The sequence below is a fragment of the Crinia signifera genome, chromosome 9 (genome assembly GCF_055691185.1).
Source record: "Crinia signifera chromosome 9, ASM5569118v1, whole genome shotgun sequence".
Lineage (NCBI taxonomy): Eukaryota > Metazoa > Chordata > Amphibia > Anura > Myobatrachidae > Crinia > Crinia signifera.
In genome coordinates, this window is record NC_139225.1 from 134,180,896 (window position 1) to 134,200,475 (window position 19,580).

The window sequence follows — 19,580 nt, forward strand, 5'->3', positions numbered from 1 at the left end:
TCAGCACAGATGGTTTCATCAGAATCCCTCATACTAATTTACTTATTAATAATACTAATCAACTAAGTCACCTGTGCTCAAGCCTGGATATCTACAAAACCTGCACTGTTGGTGTGCCTTGAGGAATACCTGAGGTAGTGCATGGTTAGATCCTGTTTGCACTGGATCAGTGTTAAAATAAGAATGAACCTTAATGCAACCAATCAATGAAGAAATAAGTGGAAAAATGTATTACACCATATTGGTGTAGTACTGTTCTCCATTTAGGCCAGTAATACTGGGGAAAGAAAAATTATAATATATTTTATTTCATGGAAAAATATGGTACATTTATTATAGGACCAAATAAAAGCTCTATGTGTTCTAAAAAAATAAAAATAAAACAAACAACGAGACTACGAAATAACAAAAACAAAATATTCCTGAAGAACTGCACAGCAAGGTTCTACCCGGGAAGGTGCAAATGATCTCCGGTCACCAAGAGGTTAAGCTAAATCTCTAGGATAAGATAGCAGTCAGCAGCAGGGAGAGAGGGCGGCTGTGGGTTATTATGTGGTGACACACACTGGGAGGAGGCCCAGTCACATGCACTGCCAGCCCACCTCCAGGGCAGCAAGACCCTCACTTGGGACAGGGAGCAGGCCACCATCATCCATTGCACTGAGCTGATGGGGAACTGGTTTGGCTGCATCCAAAAGGCAGACAGACACTTATTGCACAACCTGCAGGATCCTGCATACACATAGTCTATAATCACAGAACACACAGCTGATCCCTTGCACAGTGGATAAATAACACCCTCAGCTCCTGCCCTGCTGCTCTCTGGTGGCTATAATACAGCCAGCTTCCTGTTATGTTCTGTGACAGCACAGCTGCCCCTCTGCATGTCACACTACACCATGTCACATTACACAGCATCCTCCCACTGCTAAACACAGAGCACAGCTAAATAAACAGCCTGGCTCCACCTCCCTCTAAGCAATCCAGCACACCCTTATTCATGCTATCTCTGCTGCACTCACGCTATAGTATTTTCTAGTGCACTGCACACCCTCTACCTGTGCATGAGGATGTTGGAGAGAGGAAATCACCTGTACTGAATGGAGGCTCCGCACTTATCTTTGCTGCACTGATGCTCTGCAATCACCTGTGCTGAACAGACGCTCTGCACGCACCTGTGCTGAACTTGATCTCCGCAGTCACCTCACCTGTATCACAGGAAGACTACACCTATCTGTTGCCATGGCTTCCGAAGAAGTTCGATACTGCTCCAGATTTCCATATCTGTGCCTGAAATTTACGCTCATCGCATACAGCACCATATTCTGGGTAAGATGTCCCTCTGGGGCCCTGGGTGTGGTTGTTTTTTTTTGCAGGAGTTTACGTGTTGGGGTGGTGTTTACATTTTGGGAATCATTTTCATTGATATGAGCCGCGTAAGATCATCAATGGATCTGTTAAAGCAGGGGTTCTCAAACTTGGTCCTCAGGAGTCAGGACCCCATACAGTTCACGTTTCCCACGTCACCTGACAGGTGCACTCTTGAGTCACTGACATTTTAAAATATCCACAGGTGGAACTAATTGTTTTACTTGATTCTGCGAGGAATGACCGAGTTTGAGAACCTGTGCTTTAAAGGTTGGATATGGAAAGCCTGCTGTTGAACGATGGGCAGGCTCTCGTCATCAAAAACTTGTGATGTGATGGTATTTGGTACCTGCGAATCTCATCTCAAGTATGAAATGAAGAAAAAACCATTGTGAGAGTTTGTGCATGTTCGATAGCGACCTGCTGCGGTTCTCGATGTTAAACCGCTAGTTTCAGCTGCATTTTACCATCGGAGGTACTTAGAAAACAATCAGATGGTAAAACACAACCATCAAAATAAAATAAAATCAGTGGTTCTGAACCAATGAACATCGATGTCGATCCCTAGTTTATGATCCTGCTATTTCCTAAGTTTGACTGATAGATTCCTGAGTTGTGCGCTATTTTGTCCACCTCTGTGCTTGTAAATGTAATTCATGTAGGTGTCATTGTGGGGTATGACCTAAAGTGTCCGGCTGTTTACTCTACAATCTGCTGTGTCATGGCTAATGGGGAAGGCTACTATTGTAATTTCTGGGATTATATACTGTATGTCATACATGCTACAGGTTAAACTCAGAAAAGAACATTTGAGGAAACCAGACAGACCAGTTCAGGGGGATCCCATAGGCGGTTGTGTGATTCCTAGGAATAGGTGTGTTTCACCTTGTAAGACACTACATCGGATATTTGTGTAAATCTTACTGTCAGAGTGTATTTATTACATACTTCCCCCTCTTCTGAGACCCAGATCCACAAACTGACTACATTTTTAGTGAATGAGCAACCAATCCTAGCACTCTCCCCATTTCAGAATATTGCTTTTTGACCCTCCCTTATCACTGACAGTGTCAGCAAGGTGTGCCGTATTATCAGCAACTGCTTAATTACACACCACACACAGACACACCTGCAGGAATATGGTCTAGAACCTGACTGTGCCAGTCTACACAATGGTAGATTTTCTATACTGCTGTTGTTACCAGGACGGGCGGTTAATGCTATAATGTACCAGGCATGTTTCCTAAAGCTAGTCCTCAGGGCACCCAAACAGTACCATGTTTTCCAGGTCTCCTCTCTTAATTTCAATTGAATGAACAGCTTGTGGATATCGTAAATTGTGTCGCAGGTAATACATACACCTGTGCTCCAGCCTGAAGATCTGGAAAACATGCACTGTTAGCGCTATTTCACACACTCCGGCCCCTGCCGGGCGGCGAAATCCCGCACGGCCAAGGAGCCGTGCCGTGCACAGTAGGTGTAAATGGACACTATTGTGTCCATCCACACAGGACGGTGGCCATCCCCACCAATCTAAACTACTGAGTGTGGCACGGCTTCCTGGCTGTGCGGGATTTCGACGCCCGACAGGAGCCGGAGCGTGTGAAATAGCCCTTAGGGGTCACTGACGACTGGAGTTAGAAAACACTAAGACATACTTTGTATGCAACCTGTGGCCATTCAGCTTTTGTGGAACAGCAAGTTCCAGCATAACCTTCCAGCCTGAGCTGCCAGGTTCCACGTACAGCCATAGGTTTCATAAGCAATTTATCTAGTAAGCCCACTCGAAGCAAATGCTTCAAAAGTTAGTCTGCTACCCTGTGATTGCCTCTGTGTTTGTGCATGTGTGAGAAAGAAAAATATGTAGTTTCACTCGCTGCCAACAGATGGCAGTGTTTCGGAGACACACAGACACTAGACATATATGATAGTACATCTTATAATGGAATTAGCCAAGCAGCTATGTGATTATATATAGGCACAATGACGTGATTTCTAGTAGGGGTGTGTTACGCCTTTATATAAGTATTCCTCAAAAACAATGATGTGATGACAGTGCCAATTATAAGACTTCCCCACTGTTCCCAGTGCATTATGCATGCAATATTGCATGTCTGTTAAATATCAGTATATCAGTTGTAACATGCCTGGTTAAATGTTTGGACAGGTAAATATTTCACGTTTTTGCTTCAAAAGAGTTAGGTGGGTGGGGGGTAGGGGGGTAGGGGTTTTTTTCAGGTTTAGGCTTGTACAGGTCTAGGTGACATTCCTTTACAGAATGCTTATATACTGTAGTTGTACGCTGCATTCCATTCACACACATTTGTTTGGGACACGGTCGACAGTCATTAGGTCGACATACAGGAAGGTCGACATGGGTCTAGGTCGACACATGCCTTTTGAGCCGACAGGCGTTATTTCATGCCCTACCATCCACAGTGATGGCTAACCTTGACACTCCAGCTGTTGTTGAACTACACATCCCAGCATGCCCTGCTACAGTTTTACTATTTGGCCATGCTGGGATGTGTAGTCCAACAACCCCTGGAGTGTCAAGGTTAGCCATCACTGTACTAGGGCGTGGTGGGAGAATAAAATAGTGTGGCACCGTGCCCGAAGCATTGCAAGCGCACCTCGCACCCCTAATTCTTAATACACACACACACATACATACTAGGGATAATTTTGCTGTAAGCTCATTTTAACCCAGCAGGATATTTTTGGATTGTATATATGCAAGTACGGGGAGAACATATAAACTCTACACAGTTACATACCTCCCAACTTTTTAACGACCGGTATCGGGACTCCAGCGAGGCCGAGCCAAGGGGCGTGTTAAAATTCCCTGATTTGCCAATCCCGACCATTGTTTGGTCAGAACCATATTGGATTTCTCTGTTCCCCTGAGCCAGCCATCGACACCACGGCCAATTGTGGCGGTCAGACGCAGATGTATGGGCCCTGGTGATCTCCATATGATATGAGATCTATAGCAATCTCACGGCGCCTAAGGGGTTTCCTTTTTCTAGAATAGAAACCTAGGGCATAATTCAGATCTGATCGCCCTGCTGCAAATTCACAGACAGGGAGATTATCGATAGACTGTAGTGTTCATTCTTGCACCCGCCATCTTTGAAAACAAATGCAGTTCATCTTCCCTGCCTGGGGTGTCGCTGTCTGCTGTAGTGCTTCTTGCACAGTGCGGTCTGTATATCGACACTGATATGCAAACAAGACCTGTGCTAGAAACACCACAGCAGACAGTGACACCCCAGGCAGGGAAGAGGAACTGCATGAGATGGCGGGTGCTATGATGAAATCCTGCTACTTTTTTTTTTTTTTGTAATCGATGGCCGTAGGCTAGGTGATTGATAGAAAGTCGGTGTTTGTGGGTGGTAAACGGATGTTTTCTGGCACGTAGGCATGCCCAGGTTTTGGAGGGAAAGGCGAGTGACCTTCGCTCCTGCCCCGATCAGTCTGGTTCTTTTGCAGCCAAGAGTAAGTTCTGGGTTTATCTGCGCACACAGGAAAAAGTGTGAGCTGCTTGAGAATGGATTTGCAGCTAGTCGCCGATCCAGCTCATTTTCACAAGCAATTTGCAGGCTGGCACAGGGTGGCATATCCCTGAGCGCAGGGCTCTGCACAATAACAGCCTAGAGAGCAGGTCTGAATTAGGCACCTCATTTTAAGTGTGACTCCATAACTTCCTCACTGCACCTCCTTTATTTTGAGCTGCAATTAAAACTGTTTTCTGTTACATTGGCTAAAGCTTGTCACATTGGCAAGAGGAGATTGTTCACTTGGCAAATATTCACATCATACCGTAGGTCTAGGACTCCAATTGCCTCCCTATCTCACCCATTCTCCATTACACCTTCCCCCCCACACCCCCAACTTCCCCTGATTGTGCCTCGTACCCCTTCTGGTAAACATATTTGTATAGCCATTTAGCATGAGTATCTATACAAAATAAAACCAATCGATAATGTGATAATTAACCTTAAGCTCTAATGGTGCAAATCTAACTTGGCTGTTGGCTCCAACGTCTTCTTTCTCTCCTTCCCAGCTGATCGGTGCTCTTGTCTTGACTATTGGGATATATGCAGAAGTGGAGAGGCAGAAATACAAGACTCTGCATGGCGCCTTCCTCGCTCCTGCCATCATCCTCATCCTCCTGGGAGTGGTCATGTTCGTGGTGTCCTTTATTGGGGTCCTTGCCTCGCTCCGAGACAACCTGTGCCTGCTGCAGGTGGTAAGTGTCTGATAATGCTTTCCACAGTTACCTGCTCTGGACAGTTCAGGCTGTTGTAGTGTTCCTTCATCTTACCTGCTTGTTCTGTCCTGACAGTTCATGTACACACTGGGGGTGTGCCTTTTACTGGAGCTCGCAGGCGGGATCATCGCTCTGATTTTTAGAAACCAGGTGAGGCCTTTGTTAATCCTTCCAATGTAACATGGAGTTTTTGCATGGCTGGCCAGTGGTCTCTTCTAGCTGTGCTTCCTGGCCAGTGGTCTCTTCTAGCTTTGCCTGCTGGCCAGTGGTCTCTTCTAGCTTTGCCTGCTGGCCAGTGGTCTCTTCTAGCTGTGCCTGCTGGCCAGTGGTCTCTTCTAGCTGTGCCTGGTGGCCAGTGGTCTCTTCTAGCTGTGCCTGCTGGCCAGTGGTCTCTTCTAGCTGTGCCTGCTGGCCAGTGGTCTCTTCTAGCTGTGCCTGCTGGCCAGTGGTCTCTTCTAGCTGTGCCTGCTGGCCAGTGGTCTCTTCTAGCTGTGCCTGCTGGCCAGTGGTCTCTTCTAGCTGTGCCTGCTGGCCAGTGGTCTCTTCTAGCTGTGCCGGCTGGCCAGTGGTCTCTTCTAGCTGTGACTGCTGGCCAGTGGTCTCTTCTAGCTGTGACTGCTGGCCAGTGGTCTCTTCTAGCTGTGCCTGCTGGCCAGTGGTCTCTTCTAGCTGTGCCTGCTGGCCAGTGGTCTCTTCTAGCTGTGCCTGCTGGCCAGTGGTCTCTTCTAGCTGTGCCTGCTGGCCAGTGGTCTCTTCTAGCTGTGCCTGCTGGCCAGTGGTCTCTTCTAGCTGTGCCTGCTGGCCAGTGGTCTCTTCTAGCTGTGCCTGCTGGCCAGTGGTCTCTTCTAGCTGTGCCTGCTGGCCAGTGGTCTCTTCTAGCTGTGCCTGCTGGCCAGTGGTCTCTTCTAGCTGTGCCGGCTGGCCAGTGGTCTCTTCTAGCTGTGACTGCTGGCCAGTGGTCTCTTCTAGCTGTGACTGCTGGCCAGTGGTCTCTTCTAGCTGTGCCTGCTGGCCAGTGGTCTCTTCTAGCTGTGCCTGCTGGCCAGTGGTCTCTTCTAGCTGTGCCTGCTGGCCAGTGGTCTCTTCTAGCTGTGCCTGCTGGCCAGTGGTCTCTTCTAGCTGTGCCTGCTGGCCAGTGGTCTCTTCTAGCTGTGCCTGCTGGCCAGTGGTCTCTTCTAGCTGTGCCTGCTGGCCAGTGGTCTCTTCTAGCTGTGCCGGCTGGCCAGCACCACTTTGCTAGCTGGGAGTGCTGGATTGCTGACCTTGGCCAGCAGTTTGTGTTGTCTAGACTTCGATGTTTAAAAATACCTTCCTTGTTTTTAAGACCGGGCTGTTCTTTAGCTCTGTGGCTCATTCACTTAAACCTGACATGATTAACAACCTTTGTCTCCCATTACTAGACCATGGATTTCCTGAACAACAACATTCGCCGCGGAATAAAGAATTATTATGATGATCTCGACTTCAAAAATATTATGGATTTTGTGCAGAAACAGGTGATAATGCACAAATAATGCTTTGTTACTGCACTGCCTGGTGGCACCGATGTACCTGCACTTACATTACTGTGTGTTGGGGATGGAATACTAGTAATGCACTGCCTGGCGGCACCGATGTACCTGTACTTACATTACTGTGTGTTGGGGATGGAATACTAGTAATGCACTGCCTGGTGGCACCGATGTACCTGTACTTACATTACTGTGTGTTGGGGATGGAATACTAGTAATGCACTGCCTGGTGGCACCGATGTACCTGCACTTACATTACTGTGTGTTGGGGATGGAATACTAGTGATGCACTGCCTGGTGGCACCGATGTACCTGCACTTACATTACTGTGTGTTGGGGATGGAATACTAGTGATGCACTGCCTGGTGGCACCGATGTACCTGTACTTACATTACTGTGTGTTGGGGATGGAATACTAGTGATGCACTGCCTGGTGGCACCGATGTACCTGTACTTACATTACTGTGTGTTGGGGATGGAATACTAGTAATGCACTGCCTGGTGGCACCGATGTACCTGTACTTACATTACTGTGTGTTGGGGATGGAATACTAGTAATGCACTGCCTGGTGGCACCGATGTACCTGCACTTACATTACTGTGTGTTGGGGATGGAATACTAGTGATGCACTGCCTGGTGGCACCGATGTACCTGCACTTACATTACTGTGTGTTGGGGATGGAATACTAGTGATGCACTGCCTGGTGGCACCGATGTACCTGTACTTACATTACTGTGTGTTGGGGATGGAATACTAGTGATGCACTGCCTGGTGGCACCGATGTACCTGTACTTACATTACTGTGTGTTGGGGATGGAATACTAGTAATGCGCTGCCTGGTGGCACTGATGTACCTGCAGTGCTTTACTAGTATTCTATCCACAACACACAGTAATGTAAGTGCAGGGACTGATACAGTATAGCGCTTTCTGAGTGATATCCTGCAGATAAACAACACCTTTAAGTCAGGGCCGGATTAACAATGGGCCTGATAGAGCTACAGCCCATTTTGTAACTGAGGGCCAGGGCTTTCAACCAGCCCAGCCCTGCATCGTTAGCCCCCTGGGAACTGGAGATACCACCAGACAAAGCTGAAACTTTTTCCCCATAGGATAACATGGGACCCACTAATTCCGACCCCCACCCTGTTCCAATGGCTGCCAGTTCCCCCTCTGGCATCACAGAAGTTCGAGGTTGATCTCAGTTAAATAGCTGGGCCTTCAATCTGTTACCAGGCTGGTCCATATGGGTTCATTTTCTCTCCCCCTCACACCAGAAAATGCAGGGACTAGGCTGGTGTAAAAGGGGCCAGCCCGGGAATGTCCCTGCATGATTCTGGGACCATTATCCCGGGTAATTCCCTGTTTCTCTGGTGTGAAAGGGGTATTATTTCAAATAGCTGGGACCTGCAGTGCTCTGAATACAGCTGGGCAGCCCCCTGCTCTCTGCTCGGCTGTCAATGGCTATCGTTTCTGCCTGGCAGCGGCTGTCCCCCAGTTACCGCAAGCATGTATTCCCCCTTGGCAATGAGCATGGAACCCCTGGCAATGACCATGTATGTAAGCAGCACTTATGTAGCATAATTTTTAATAGGCATTATGGTGTTTGGCATAATACATAATGGAATTTCTGGTGTGTGGCTTAACATGTAATGGGCATTATGGTGTCAATTTTTAATGCGCGCCAGGCGCGCAATGTCCCTGTTTATGAAGCATATTGTGCATTATTGCTCAATCTGTTTGTTATAGTGTGTATTTTGGCTCAATCCATGTGGCAAAATGTGAAGTTTGCCTTAATCTGTGTGGCATAACGTGAATTTTGACTCAATCCGTGTGTCATAGTGTGAATTTTGGCTCATTCCATGTGGCATAATGTGTAAGAGGCAAGTACAGTATAAGGGGTTTACTATTGTGTTGCATGATTTGTAAAAGGAGTATATGGTGTGGTAAACTTAGGTGACCACATAAAAGGTGCTGAAATGTTGTCTAAGTTTTGGCTTTCAGTATTTTTTTTTTTATATGACTGGAGTGCCGCCTCACCCTGCAAGTATCTTAGGACATCGGCATCCTGCAAGTGCACCTTTGGAGGGCACCCACCAATATATCTCCCTGCATTTTTCTTATGTCAGCCCCCTGCCTTTTCCAGGCATATATAATTAGTTGAAAGTATTTCCACAAATAGAGACACACACATGAGCAGACCACCCAAACAGAACATTGGTCACGCCGAGTGCCGTCTTTCCCATTGGGCATGATGGGCAGTTGCCCTGGGGCCCAAGTGTTCTAGGGGCCCACCCCAGTTGGAAAGATGGCAATGGGGGCAGCGGCTGGGAGGATGTGGCTGGTGGCAGATGAGCCGGGGAGCAGGTGAGGGCACTTCGGCCTGTAGTTACCCTATACATCCGCCCAGCACTGTGCAGACATATCTCCCCTAGGAGCTGCAGCGGTGGGTGGCATGCAGCTCCACAGCGGGGATAAGGGTCAGCACCGCAGCAAGGATCCGGGCAGTGCTGGCGGCTGGGAACTTGTAGTAGTCCGCAGTGTCCTGGAAGCGCTGAGTAAGCGTCGGACCGCAGTGTCAGTGGCGGCAGAATTTGATCATTCAAAAGATAGGCCGGCTGCTGATTGGCTGCCAATCAGCGGCCGGCCTATCTTTTGAATGATCAAATTCTGCTGCCATTGTCCGCAGTGTCCGACGCTCACTCAGCGCTTCCCGGACACTGCGGTCTGCAGACTACTAAAACCTCCCAGCTTCCGCCACTGCCCGGATCCTTGCTGCGGCGCTGCCCGGATCCCCGCTGTGGTGCTGCTCGCCACCGACTACCCGCCACTGCAGTTCCCAGAGGAGATATAGCTGAACACTGCTGGGCGGGTGTATAGGGTAATTACAGCCCGGAGTGTCCTCACCGCTGCCCGGACTGCCTGCTTCCGCGATCTTCACAATGCCTGGACCGCATGCTGCAAAGGTACCAGTTGCCTCCCCCTTTATTCATCCTGGACTTGGGGGGGAAGGGGGGGGGCAGTGATTTTTTTTTTTTTTTTGCCGATGGGCCCAATATAATGTTAAGACGGCCCTGGTCACGCCTCCCATATTATTAGGTGCTGGCCACAACCCCTATTATTGCGCATAATAGGCCCTTGATAATTTTCAGCTCCAGGCCCATTTAGACCTTAATCTGGCTCTGCTTTAAGTGAAAAAAGGTAGGATATACATAACTTGGTTGTTACGTTCATAGATCCACAAATTGTCACGGGCCAGAGCTCCCTTCCGGTGATGCATGTGCTCCGGTACCATCTTTCATACCGGTACCATCATTTTGTCCATTAATTCTTGGGGCATATAAGGAAATAACTTACCCACTTGTACCATACTTCTGAAGAAGGACCAGTGCGTCCGAAACGCATTAAGTGGTGGTACTTACCAGCTCTATCCAGACTTCCCTGCCTACCTGCCCTGGTTCCCTGGTGTTCGGTGAAGAGGGTCCCTATACCGGTTTTGAGAATCCCTTCATCCCTCAAATGCCATCAAAGAGGCCCAGATCCAGAAAAAAATCATCTTGTTGCAGTTTGCCAGTAGGAATCTGATACATGCGATTTTAAACTCAAATTATTGTGAGTTTTATGTGCAAATTAAAACCTAACTTTTACCATAATTACTACACGATGATCTCTTTTTTTTGTGTCTCACCCCTGATGTGATACCCGTGACTGGGTAAGGCATACCTCCCAACTGTCACGATTTCCGCGGGAACGTCCCGATATTCGGGGACGTTCCCGCATCCTGCCCGGGGCCGCCATTGTCCCGTGGTGGGGGGGACAGTTGGGAGCCCCCCCAGCTTGCCGAGAATAGACGCTGTGCGCATGCGCACAGCATCTATTCAGCGCCGACGAGAGGCGAAAACGGGGGCGTGGCCGGAGTTCGCGTCACCCCGTGAGGCCATGCCCCCTTTTCTCGAGGCCACACCCCCTTTTCGCCGCGCGAACGTCCTGACCTCCCAACTTCAAAAGTTGGGAGGTATGGGTAAGGGGTATTGCTTTTCTTGTCATTTCAGACCATCTCTGCCTTCCCTATAAATGTAACAACCAAGTTGTGTATATCCTACCTTTTTTGACTTAAAGGTGTTGTTTATCTGCCTGATATCAAGCAGAACGCGCTATATCAGTCACAAAGTTCTTTTTGCACTTATTTATTATCTTTTAGTGGCTGGACAAACACTAATTGTGCTCTGATAGCTGCATGTCTGACTATTTGCGCTCTTTTTTTTAGTTCACTTTGTTTGCTACAGTATGTCCCAGGTAGTGCCAGTTACAGATCATGTCCCAGGTAGTGCCAGTTACAGGTCATGGTCCCCATGTAAAAAGCTGCAGAGCATTCAGTGTACATACATACTGTATGTTAGAGCAATGGTTATAAAGCAAACAATGATACTAAAGCGTAATCACTTGCATTGGCTTACGGTCGTATTATTGACCACACTTAGGTCGACACCATTGGGTCGACAGGCAGGAATGTCGACAGGGTTCTAGGTCGACATGGTTGAAGGTCAACAGGTGTCTAGGTCGACAGGGTTTTAGGTCGACATGGTGTTAGGTCGACATGGGTTATGTCGACAGGTCGCAAGGCCGACATGGGTTTTTTCACTGTTTTTTTGAGCCGACATGTGCCGACAGGCGGTATTTCATGCCCTACCATCCACTTGGGCAGTGGTAGCCAACCCTAGCCCTCGAGAGCTACCAACAGTTCACATTTTCCAGACAACCTAGCTGCTGCACAGATGCACTCATTAATCACTGACACATTTTAAAAGATCCACAGATGGAGCTAATTAGCTCACTTGTGATTCTGTGAGGAGACCTTCAAAACATGCACTGTTGGTAGCTCTCGAGGACTAGGGTTGGCTACCCCAGCACTAGGGCATGGTGGGAGAATAAAATAGTGTGCCCGAATCATCGCGAGTGATGCGAGGGGCTGCAGTTGACTTTAAACAGTGTCCATGTCGACTTTGTTGACATTCGGGTAAAAAAAAAAACAGTGAAAAACCCTCGCGACCTGTCGACCGAACGCTATGTCGACCTAAAATCATGTTGACATTGTCCCATGTCGACATTCAACCATGTCGACCTCCCTGCCTGTCGAACCAATGGTGTCGACCTAATGACTGTCGACCTTAGTCTGGTCGATAAAACGATCCACACCCCTTGCATTGAGTTATTACTAATCTGAAGTGTGTTTGTTTCCAGTTCAAGTGCTGCGGGGGATCAGAGTACAGCGACTGGGAAGAGAACGAGTATCACTCATGCACGTCCCCCGGGCCCCTGGCGTGTGGTGTTCCCTACACCTGCTGTATCACCAACAAGGTAATAGCCCCATTGTTTATGTAACAGGGTGTACACTCTGGGGCTGATCTGGGACCACTTCTTGCGTCTTTGAGCAGTGACTAATTCAGAAAGTACTGAGGTTTGGTGCGGTACGGGTCCTGTGCTGTTGGCTGCAGGTGCAGTCCGTTTTAGGGGAGTGCAGAAGCCAGGAGATCTATTAGATAGATGTATTTGTCCTATTGGCAGGTGCTGCTGCGGCAGCTTACATGTGATCTGATGCAGCGCTGGATCACTAAAGCATGCAGCAGACGCCTCCTGCCCTATAACCATATCAGTGCATCGATTCTGTTTCCAAGGAATCCGCAGCGATGCAGCCTCCAGCCAAAAGTGTATCGGCCCTTTGTTCTCTGCATCTAGAGGACACGTTACATTTATAAGTCCCAAACCTGATTGAAATATGTTCATCATTATTTCTGACAAAATGGGTTAAATTACATAATATCTCCTACAAAATGAAATCGAAATGTTGGCACTCGGGTGTTTCCGGAATAGAGGCGTAAATGTATGAAGCTCGGAGAACGTTATGTGCAAGTTGATAATGCTCTAAGCAATTAGCCCCTAACTGTCAATGTACATGTTGGAGCTGATTGGCTGGTGCGTTATCACCTTGCACATAACTCTCTTTATGGGGTAGATACAGTACCACTTCTCCAAGCTTCATACATTTGCCCCTGTGTCCTTATCTGTACTGTGACCTGCCTACCTCCCCACATCACCCAAGTACTGTACAAGCATTAGCATACCCACAACTGGCACCACATTTGGTCGGCATATCCATATCCCCCTAACATAAGGCAGAATAGCGTAACCATACGCTGTATGTCTGTAACAATCTGATCTGACCCCGAGGTCATGTTGGTTCCGGTTGACAGATCTACAGCGTCGATAGGTCTATCCAAAAAGCTCGTCATGCAATAAGTTGACAGGGTAAAAGGTCGACTGGGTCAAAAGGTCACCATGCAATATGTCGACAGGGTCAAAATGTTGACATTAAAAGGTAGACCTGACAAGGCCGACATGAGTTTTTCATGATTATTTTTTTAACTGCCCTGTCGGCGTATAGTAGTAAATCGAGCATAGCGCGGCAATGAGCCCGAAGCAGGGCGAGTGTACACGGTACACTAATTGGGGGGTCCACGTCGACAGTTGTTGACACGGACACCCAAAAAAAGTGTCTAGCTTTTCATGTGTCTACATATTTTTCATGTAGATATTTTGACCATGGTGAACTTTCCAATGTTGATCTTTTGACCCTGTTGACCTCTTCATGCAGGTGTTTGACATTTTATTTTTATAGGGCAGAATAAAAAAATCTGTATTGTAATACCCGGACTCTTTGTGTTCTGCAGACTGCTGTGCTGAACACGTTGTGCGGGTACCAGGCCATGAAGTATGATGTAAGTACAGTGCTGGATGGAGACGTTGGCTTTATAAGGCTATCTAGCTGTGAGATCCCAATAGTAGCATCAAGTGTTATATTTTCCATGCAATGTTTTGGTGGTGATGTCATAGGGTGTGAGCAAGGGTTTTATTGCCGTATTTGCTTCTAATTGAATCTGCCTCCTCTATGTACGGTCTTCCTGTCCTCCTCTTTCATGCTTTTGTTTATATAAGCATTTTGGGGGGATGTTATAGCCTGTAGATAATCTCAGCTTTAAATACCCGCACAAAAGGGGTCATTCAGACCTGAATGCACAAATGCAAATTCACACGGAGGCCGATTATCGATACAATGCATACAGCCCGTAGTACGCATACATCATGCCTTCCAGCGATCAAGTCCTGATACTTTTTGTATTCGCAAGCCAGTGACAAGGTGATTGACAGGAAATGGGCATGTTGGGATGGAAACCAGCCAATTACTTTTAAAATGCTAGGCATGCCGAAAAAACCTCTGGGAGTGACAGCGGCCGGGTAAGCCTCTGGCTACTGCAGAAAAAAACAGGAAGAGGTATAACTGAGCTAAAGCATGCGGTAGTCAGGCATGTGGCATATACAATTCAATATTAAATAACACTGTAAGATTATATTAAAACAATTCATTGCAATGTATCCAAAAATAATGATAATAATTTGGACAGATAGTCACCCTTATTGACTACAAACAGCCACAATTATAATCCACCCATTCCTTGGGTATTATTATTATCGTTTATTTATATGGCGCCATAAGGGTTCCGCAGCGCCTGACAATACATAGATGATCAAAAGAACAAAACAAGAAAATAGTGATTTACAGTACAAATGCAAATTAAGACAAATACGTGGTCAATTTTCCTCTCTGAAGCGTCGCTCTCTTCTCTCCCTTCCTCTGAAGCGTCGCTCTCTTCTCTCCCTTCCTCTCTGAAGCGTCGCTCTCTTCTCTCCCTTCCTCTCTGAAGCGTCGCTCTCTTCTCTCCCTTCCTCTCTGAAGCGTTGCTCTCTTCTCTCCCTTCCTCTCTGAAGCGTCGCTCTCTTCTCTCCCTTCCTCTCTGAAGCGTCGCTCTCTTCTCTCCCTTCCTCTCTGAAGCGTCGCTCTCTTCCCTCCCTTCCTCTCTGAAGCGTCGCTCTCTTCCCTCCTTTCCTCTCTGAAGCGTCGCTCTCTTCCCTCCCTTCCTCTCTGAAGCGTCGCTCTCTTCCCTCCCTTCCTCTCTGAAGCGTCGCTCTCTTCCCTCCCTTCCTCTCTGAAGCGTCGCTCTCTTCTCTCCCTTCCTCTCTGAAGCGTCGCTCTCTTTTCTCCCTTACTCTCTGAAGCGTCGCTCTTTTCTCTTAGGCACTGCTGTTTCTCCTTGATGCTCTGACATATTGATCTCACTCTCTTTTTCCCAGAGGGTTGCTGCTCAGAAGTTCATCCATGTCCGAGGCTGTACTAATGCAGTGATTATATGGTTCTTGGATAATTACACCATCATGGCGGGGGCCTTACTGGGAATCCTCCTCCCACAGGTGAGACTAGATTGGTATTGTGTACAAAAATAAATATAAAAAAATACTATGTGTAAATGGCACAATTTAATACGTTTGTTTTCCTTTTTTTCCTGCTAGTTCCTTGGAATTCTCCTTTCTCTTCTCTATGTGTCCCGAGTAGAAGACGTCATCAGTGAGTGGAAAAGTTCTGCTGATGTCCTCCTAGAGGGTGAGGCCTCGAGACCTGAGATTGAGTTCTCTACTGTGGGCTGCTGTAGGTGCTACCCTGGGGAGGAATCAGCAGCTTGAGGGCCATCACATCGAATGACACACTAACAACCACTAAACAGTAACTGCGGTGCTTGTCTGGGACATTTCATATGATTTCGGGTCGTACAGGTCTACGTTGGCTTTATGAATGGGGCATGGAATTGTGGGCTTATCACATGTCTGAAAACAACATTTCCCAGGATGTGTATGTGGGTGACAATCGGAGAACTGTTTAGTGCCTCTTGACCGTTCCAAATGGGGAACATCACTGTATTGGTAGTCCAAAGGGCTTCGGAACACAGGATTCTTTTTATAATGGTCTACAGAGCCAATTCATCCTGCATATGGAGGTATACCCAGTAATATAGTGCCGAGGCCACTGTCCTCAGATCTTGTGGCAATGTCAGGTTGTTCTCTTCAAAAACCACTATCTGAAATAATCTTCTGGCCTTGGAAAAAGGAGATCATTGATACTTGAATATAGGCAAAGGTAGGCCTATTGGTGATGGCAAACAGAGTGTACTGGCAAAATGGAGGTTTCATTTGTTGTTGTAACAACACTCTAAGCTGCGGCTGCAAGACGTGCATCACCAGTCAGACCTTCTGGGACGGAGCATCTGTGTATTTTTTTATATCCTGAATTTCCATCACTCAATTATAAGACATGACTTGATCTAGATGTATGTAGCCAGTCGCCAAGTAAAATATAAAGTTAAGCTTTTACACTCATCCTGGAGCCACCGGTATCGTCATGGATCTGATTGGACAAAGAACCTTGTTATGTGTTGTCTCATGTACATGGAACAGGTTTACATAAAATTACCATGGAGACCTTGTCTATAATGTTGTGACCAGATTAGCTGGTCTGTACTCAGGTGTAAAGTGCCAATAACCATTTTATAATGAGCACCCTGTCTACACAGGATTAAGGAAGCCATTTTGTGGGCTGAGCCAATATAGTCATGACATTTGTAATTTCACTATGAAAGCGACATAACTAGCATTGTGTCTGGTGTATTTATAGGACTGCAGTTTCTCTGAAGATTGGTACAGCCCAGTCTGTTTCTGCTATGGTAGCAGTCCCTAATGCACAGATAACGTACACACTTATGGCCCACAAAATGGCTGCCACCACTGTCTATTGGTATATACAGTACTGTATGTGCTCTTTAAGTAGAGAACTGTCCTCTCCATGTAAACTGTGTAATTCCTCTCTTCTTGTGCCTTTTAGTGTTTACCCACATTAATCACTAGTATCTATGAATGAACCCAAAACAACAAACTATGGCTTCACACTGCACCATGTTGTAATAGTGCTGACAGCCAATCAGCTTTAAGGTAAAATTTATCAAGTGAATTTATACAATTTTATATAGCAGCTGATTGGTTACCATGGGCAACTTCTCCATTGGCTCACTTCTCCACTCTTTTGAATAGACCCCATTCTCCTTCATGAATGATTTTTTTCTGTGACTTCGTTTTATGTTTCACAGTCACTGCCAACGCCATGCATGGTTTAGTTCATATGGTGTGACTTACTGTATCTCTTACCAAACGCAGCTGTAGTAATGGAACCTGTGTCTGCAATAAGTAACTTTAGTAAGTGACTTTTTTTGTAATGAAATTCCTGATAGAAGAGTACACTATGTTTTTGGATAAATTTAGTCCTAAACACCTTCTCTTGGAAATGTTAACTGCACCTGATGGCTACACATAAAGGCAGCCATTTTGTTGCCTACTAGAAACCAGAAGTATGTCAAGACCATAAAACCAGATGCTAGTTCCTAATGACCTGATATGTGTACACTCTGGGGAATACAAGTTGAGGCCACAAAATGGCAGCTTTTAATGTTTGTAGATGGCAGGTGTGCTTATACTATTGCATCTTTGCCTTTTTAGAAGGACAGCTGTGTGTAGAAAGGCCTTTTGATACTGGAGCTCAGCAAGGGTCTTGTATTTAAAGCAATAGATACCGGGTTTTTTATGTTCATAAAATGTTTTACAATACACTACATACTGTACAACCTGAAATACTGGAATATTACTAAGAACCTCTGCTACTTATTGCACCACATGCTTACCAAACAGGAGAAAGCATAAAAAAACGGGAGTCATCTGTTACCTCTAGCAGGATATAATAGGGTGATACTGCACATTCCTGGGGAGGGCTTGCTGGTCTGTAGTACAAGGAAGGGTGATTCTGTGGGATAACCTTTGGCAGGGAATTTCATTTCACCGTTCACCGTTTCGTGTATTTGCACTAAACTAGACCAGTGACTGCAACTGGAAAAATATATTTTGTATTTGCAATCTTTATTGGTTTAATGAGCTTTAACATTGACAGATATATTTTGACTGTAAAGAAAATTATTTGGATTGTGATTCCTATTAATAAATCTAATGTATGGTCTAATTCTGACTGTTTAATGTGTATGTCTATGCAACAGATGGTCAAAATGTAATATTTTTTTTTCTAACAACATCCTGTAGATACAGTATGGTCCTTATTCAGAGATGTATGCAAATTCAATGTTTTGTGTACATCTCCGATGTTTTCACATCTGCATGTGCCCAGAATCCCAGGGCAATCTTAAGGGAATTATGGGCCCCTGGGTAAAGCAGTGCAGTGTGGCCCCTACCTACACCATCTACCCTCTTCCAGCTCTCCTCACTGATAATGTCAGGCATGATGACATCTGCTCTGTAGCCCCTATGTTTGTGGGGCCCCCTTGGCAGTAGACCACTCAGCCCAGTGGAAAAGATGGCCCTGCAGGATCTCTACTGTATATGTGCAGGTCTCTGTCTACGATAATGCTCGCACTGCCCCAAAGCCACTGCTTGATTGACAGGCTACGGCCGTTTGGGAGCGGTGACAGCCAGCATTACAGAAAAACGCGTTGGCCCTGTTTTCTGGGTGTGCCAGCTTCACAGGCTCCAACTGTAAATCAGACTACCAATCTCCATGCACAATGACCCACAGCAGCGGATCGGAGAAGCCGTCAGGAGGCTTCTATTTACACGCAATGTGTCCTGCTCCATTGGTGTTCTAGCACCGCAGATGCATACAAGACGTAGCTGCTCTTCATATTGCAAATGTGGGTCAGATCACAATCCCGGGTCCGACTCTTTCAGATTAAACCCAAGTCACCCAATAGGAGGTCGACACTGGTTTAACCCTTCTTATAACCCGGGTAGAAATGCGGTGTTGGCCAACCTGGGTTAATTGGCGTGGTGCGTTCTCATCGCACCTCAACCTATGTCGACACGTCACCAACCCCGGTTATTTGTGCGATGTGATAGGTGTATGAATCGGGCCCTCTGTAAAGGAAAGATGGCCTTGTACATTTCCACTTCAGTATCCGTACGTAGATTTTAGGGGTATCTAGCGGTTATATTCTTGGGGGAAAATATATACATCCAAATGGGATTATCAGTGCCATGTCCCTGTATTGTGTACAAGGCACAATGACCCCTATGACTACATACATGTCCAATTGTAAAGCGCAACGGAATATGCTGCGCTATATAAGAAACTGTAAATAAACAAATGTCAGCACAGCACTGACTGTAGCACTGTGAAGCATCTATCCCTGGTCTGAAGGTGGTAAGTAAACCAATATTAGGCTAAATGATAGCTGATTGTCTTCCTTAGGCCATTTCTGGAATGATAGGCAGATGTGCTGCTGGGGACTCCAGTATTCTATTTTGAACAGTGAGCAGTTTTCTCCATCCCAATTGTGTTAGTAATGTGTCGCATTGCGATTTCAGGTGCATACAGTACAGAAGTGTATTCTAGATTGATTGGGTGTTGGTGGGCAGTGACAGGGAAGTGGCTTAGGCATGTCCAGCTGCTCCCAGAGCACTGGGCATGACCCCACAGTGATGGAAAATG

The 19,580-nt window shown here is 46.6% G+C and overlaps 1 protein-coding gene across 1 annotated transcript; it reads left to right on the forward strand.

The window, feature by feature from the left end:
• The first annotated feature begins 539 nt into the window (after positions 1–539).
• On the forward strand, positions 540–18,101 carry TSPAN15 (tetraspanin 15). Its single transcript, XM_083159899.1, has 8 exons — positions 540–1,329; positions 5,435–5,620; positions 5,717–5,791; positions 7,042–7,137; positions 12,395–12,511; positions 13,882–13,929; positions 15,341–15,457; positions 15,557–18,101. Exons 1-8 carry the CDS (start codon positions 1,243–1,245, stop codon positions 15,725–15,727), a joined length of 897 nt encoding a protein of 298 aa, XP_083016025.1. The 5' UTR covers positions 540–1,242; the 3' UTR covers positions 15,728–18,101.
• The last annotated feature ends 1,479 nt before the right edge of the window (positions 18,102–19,580 follow it).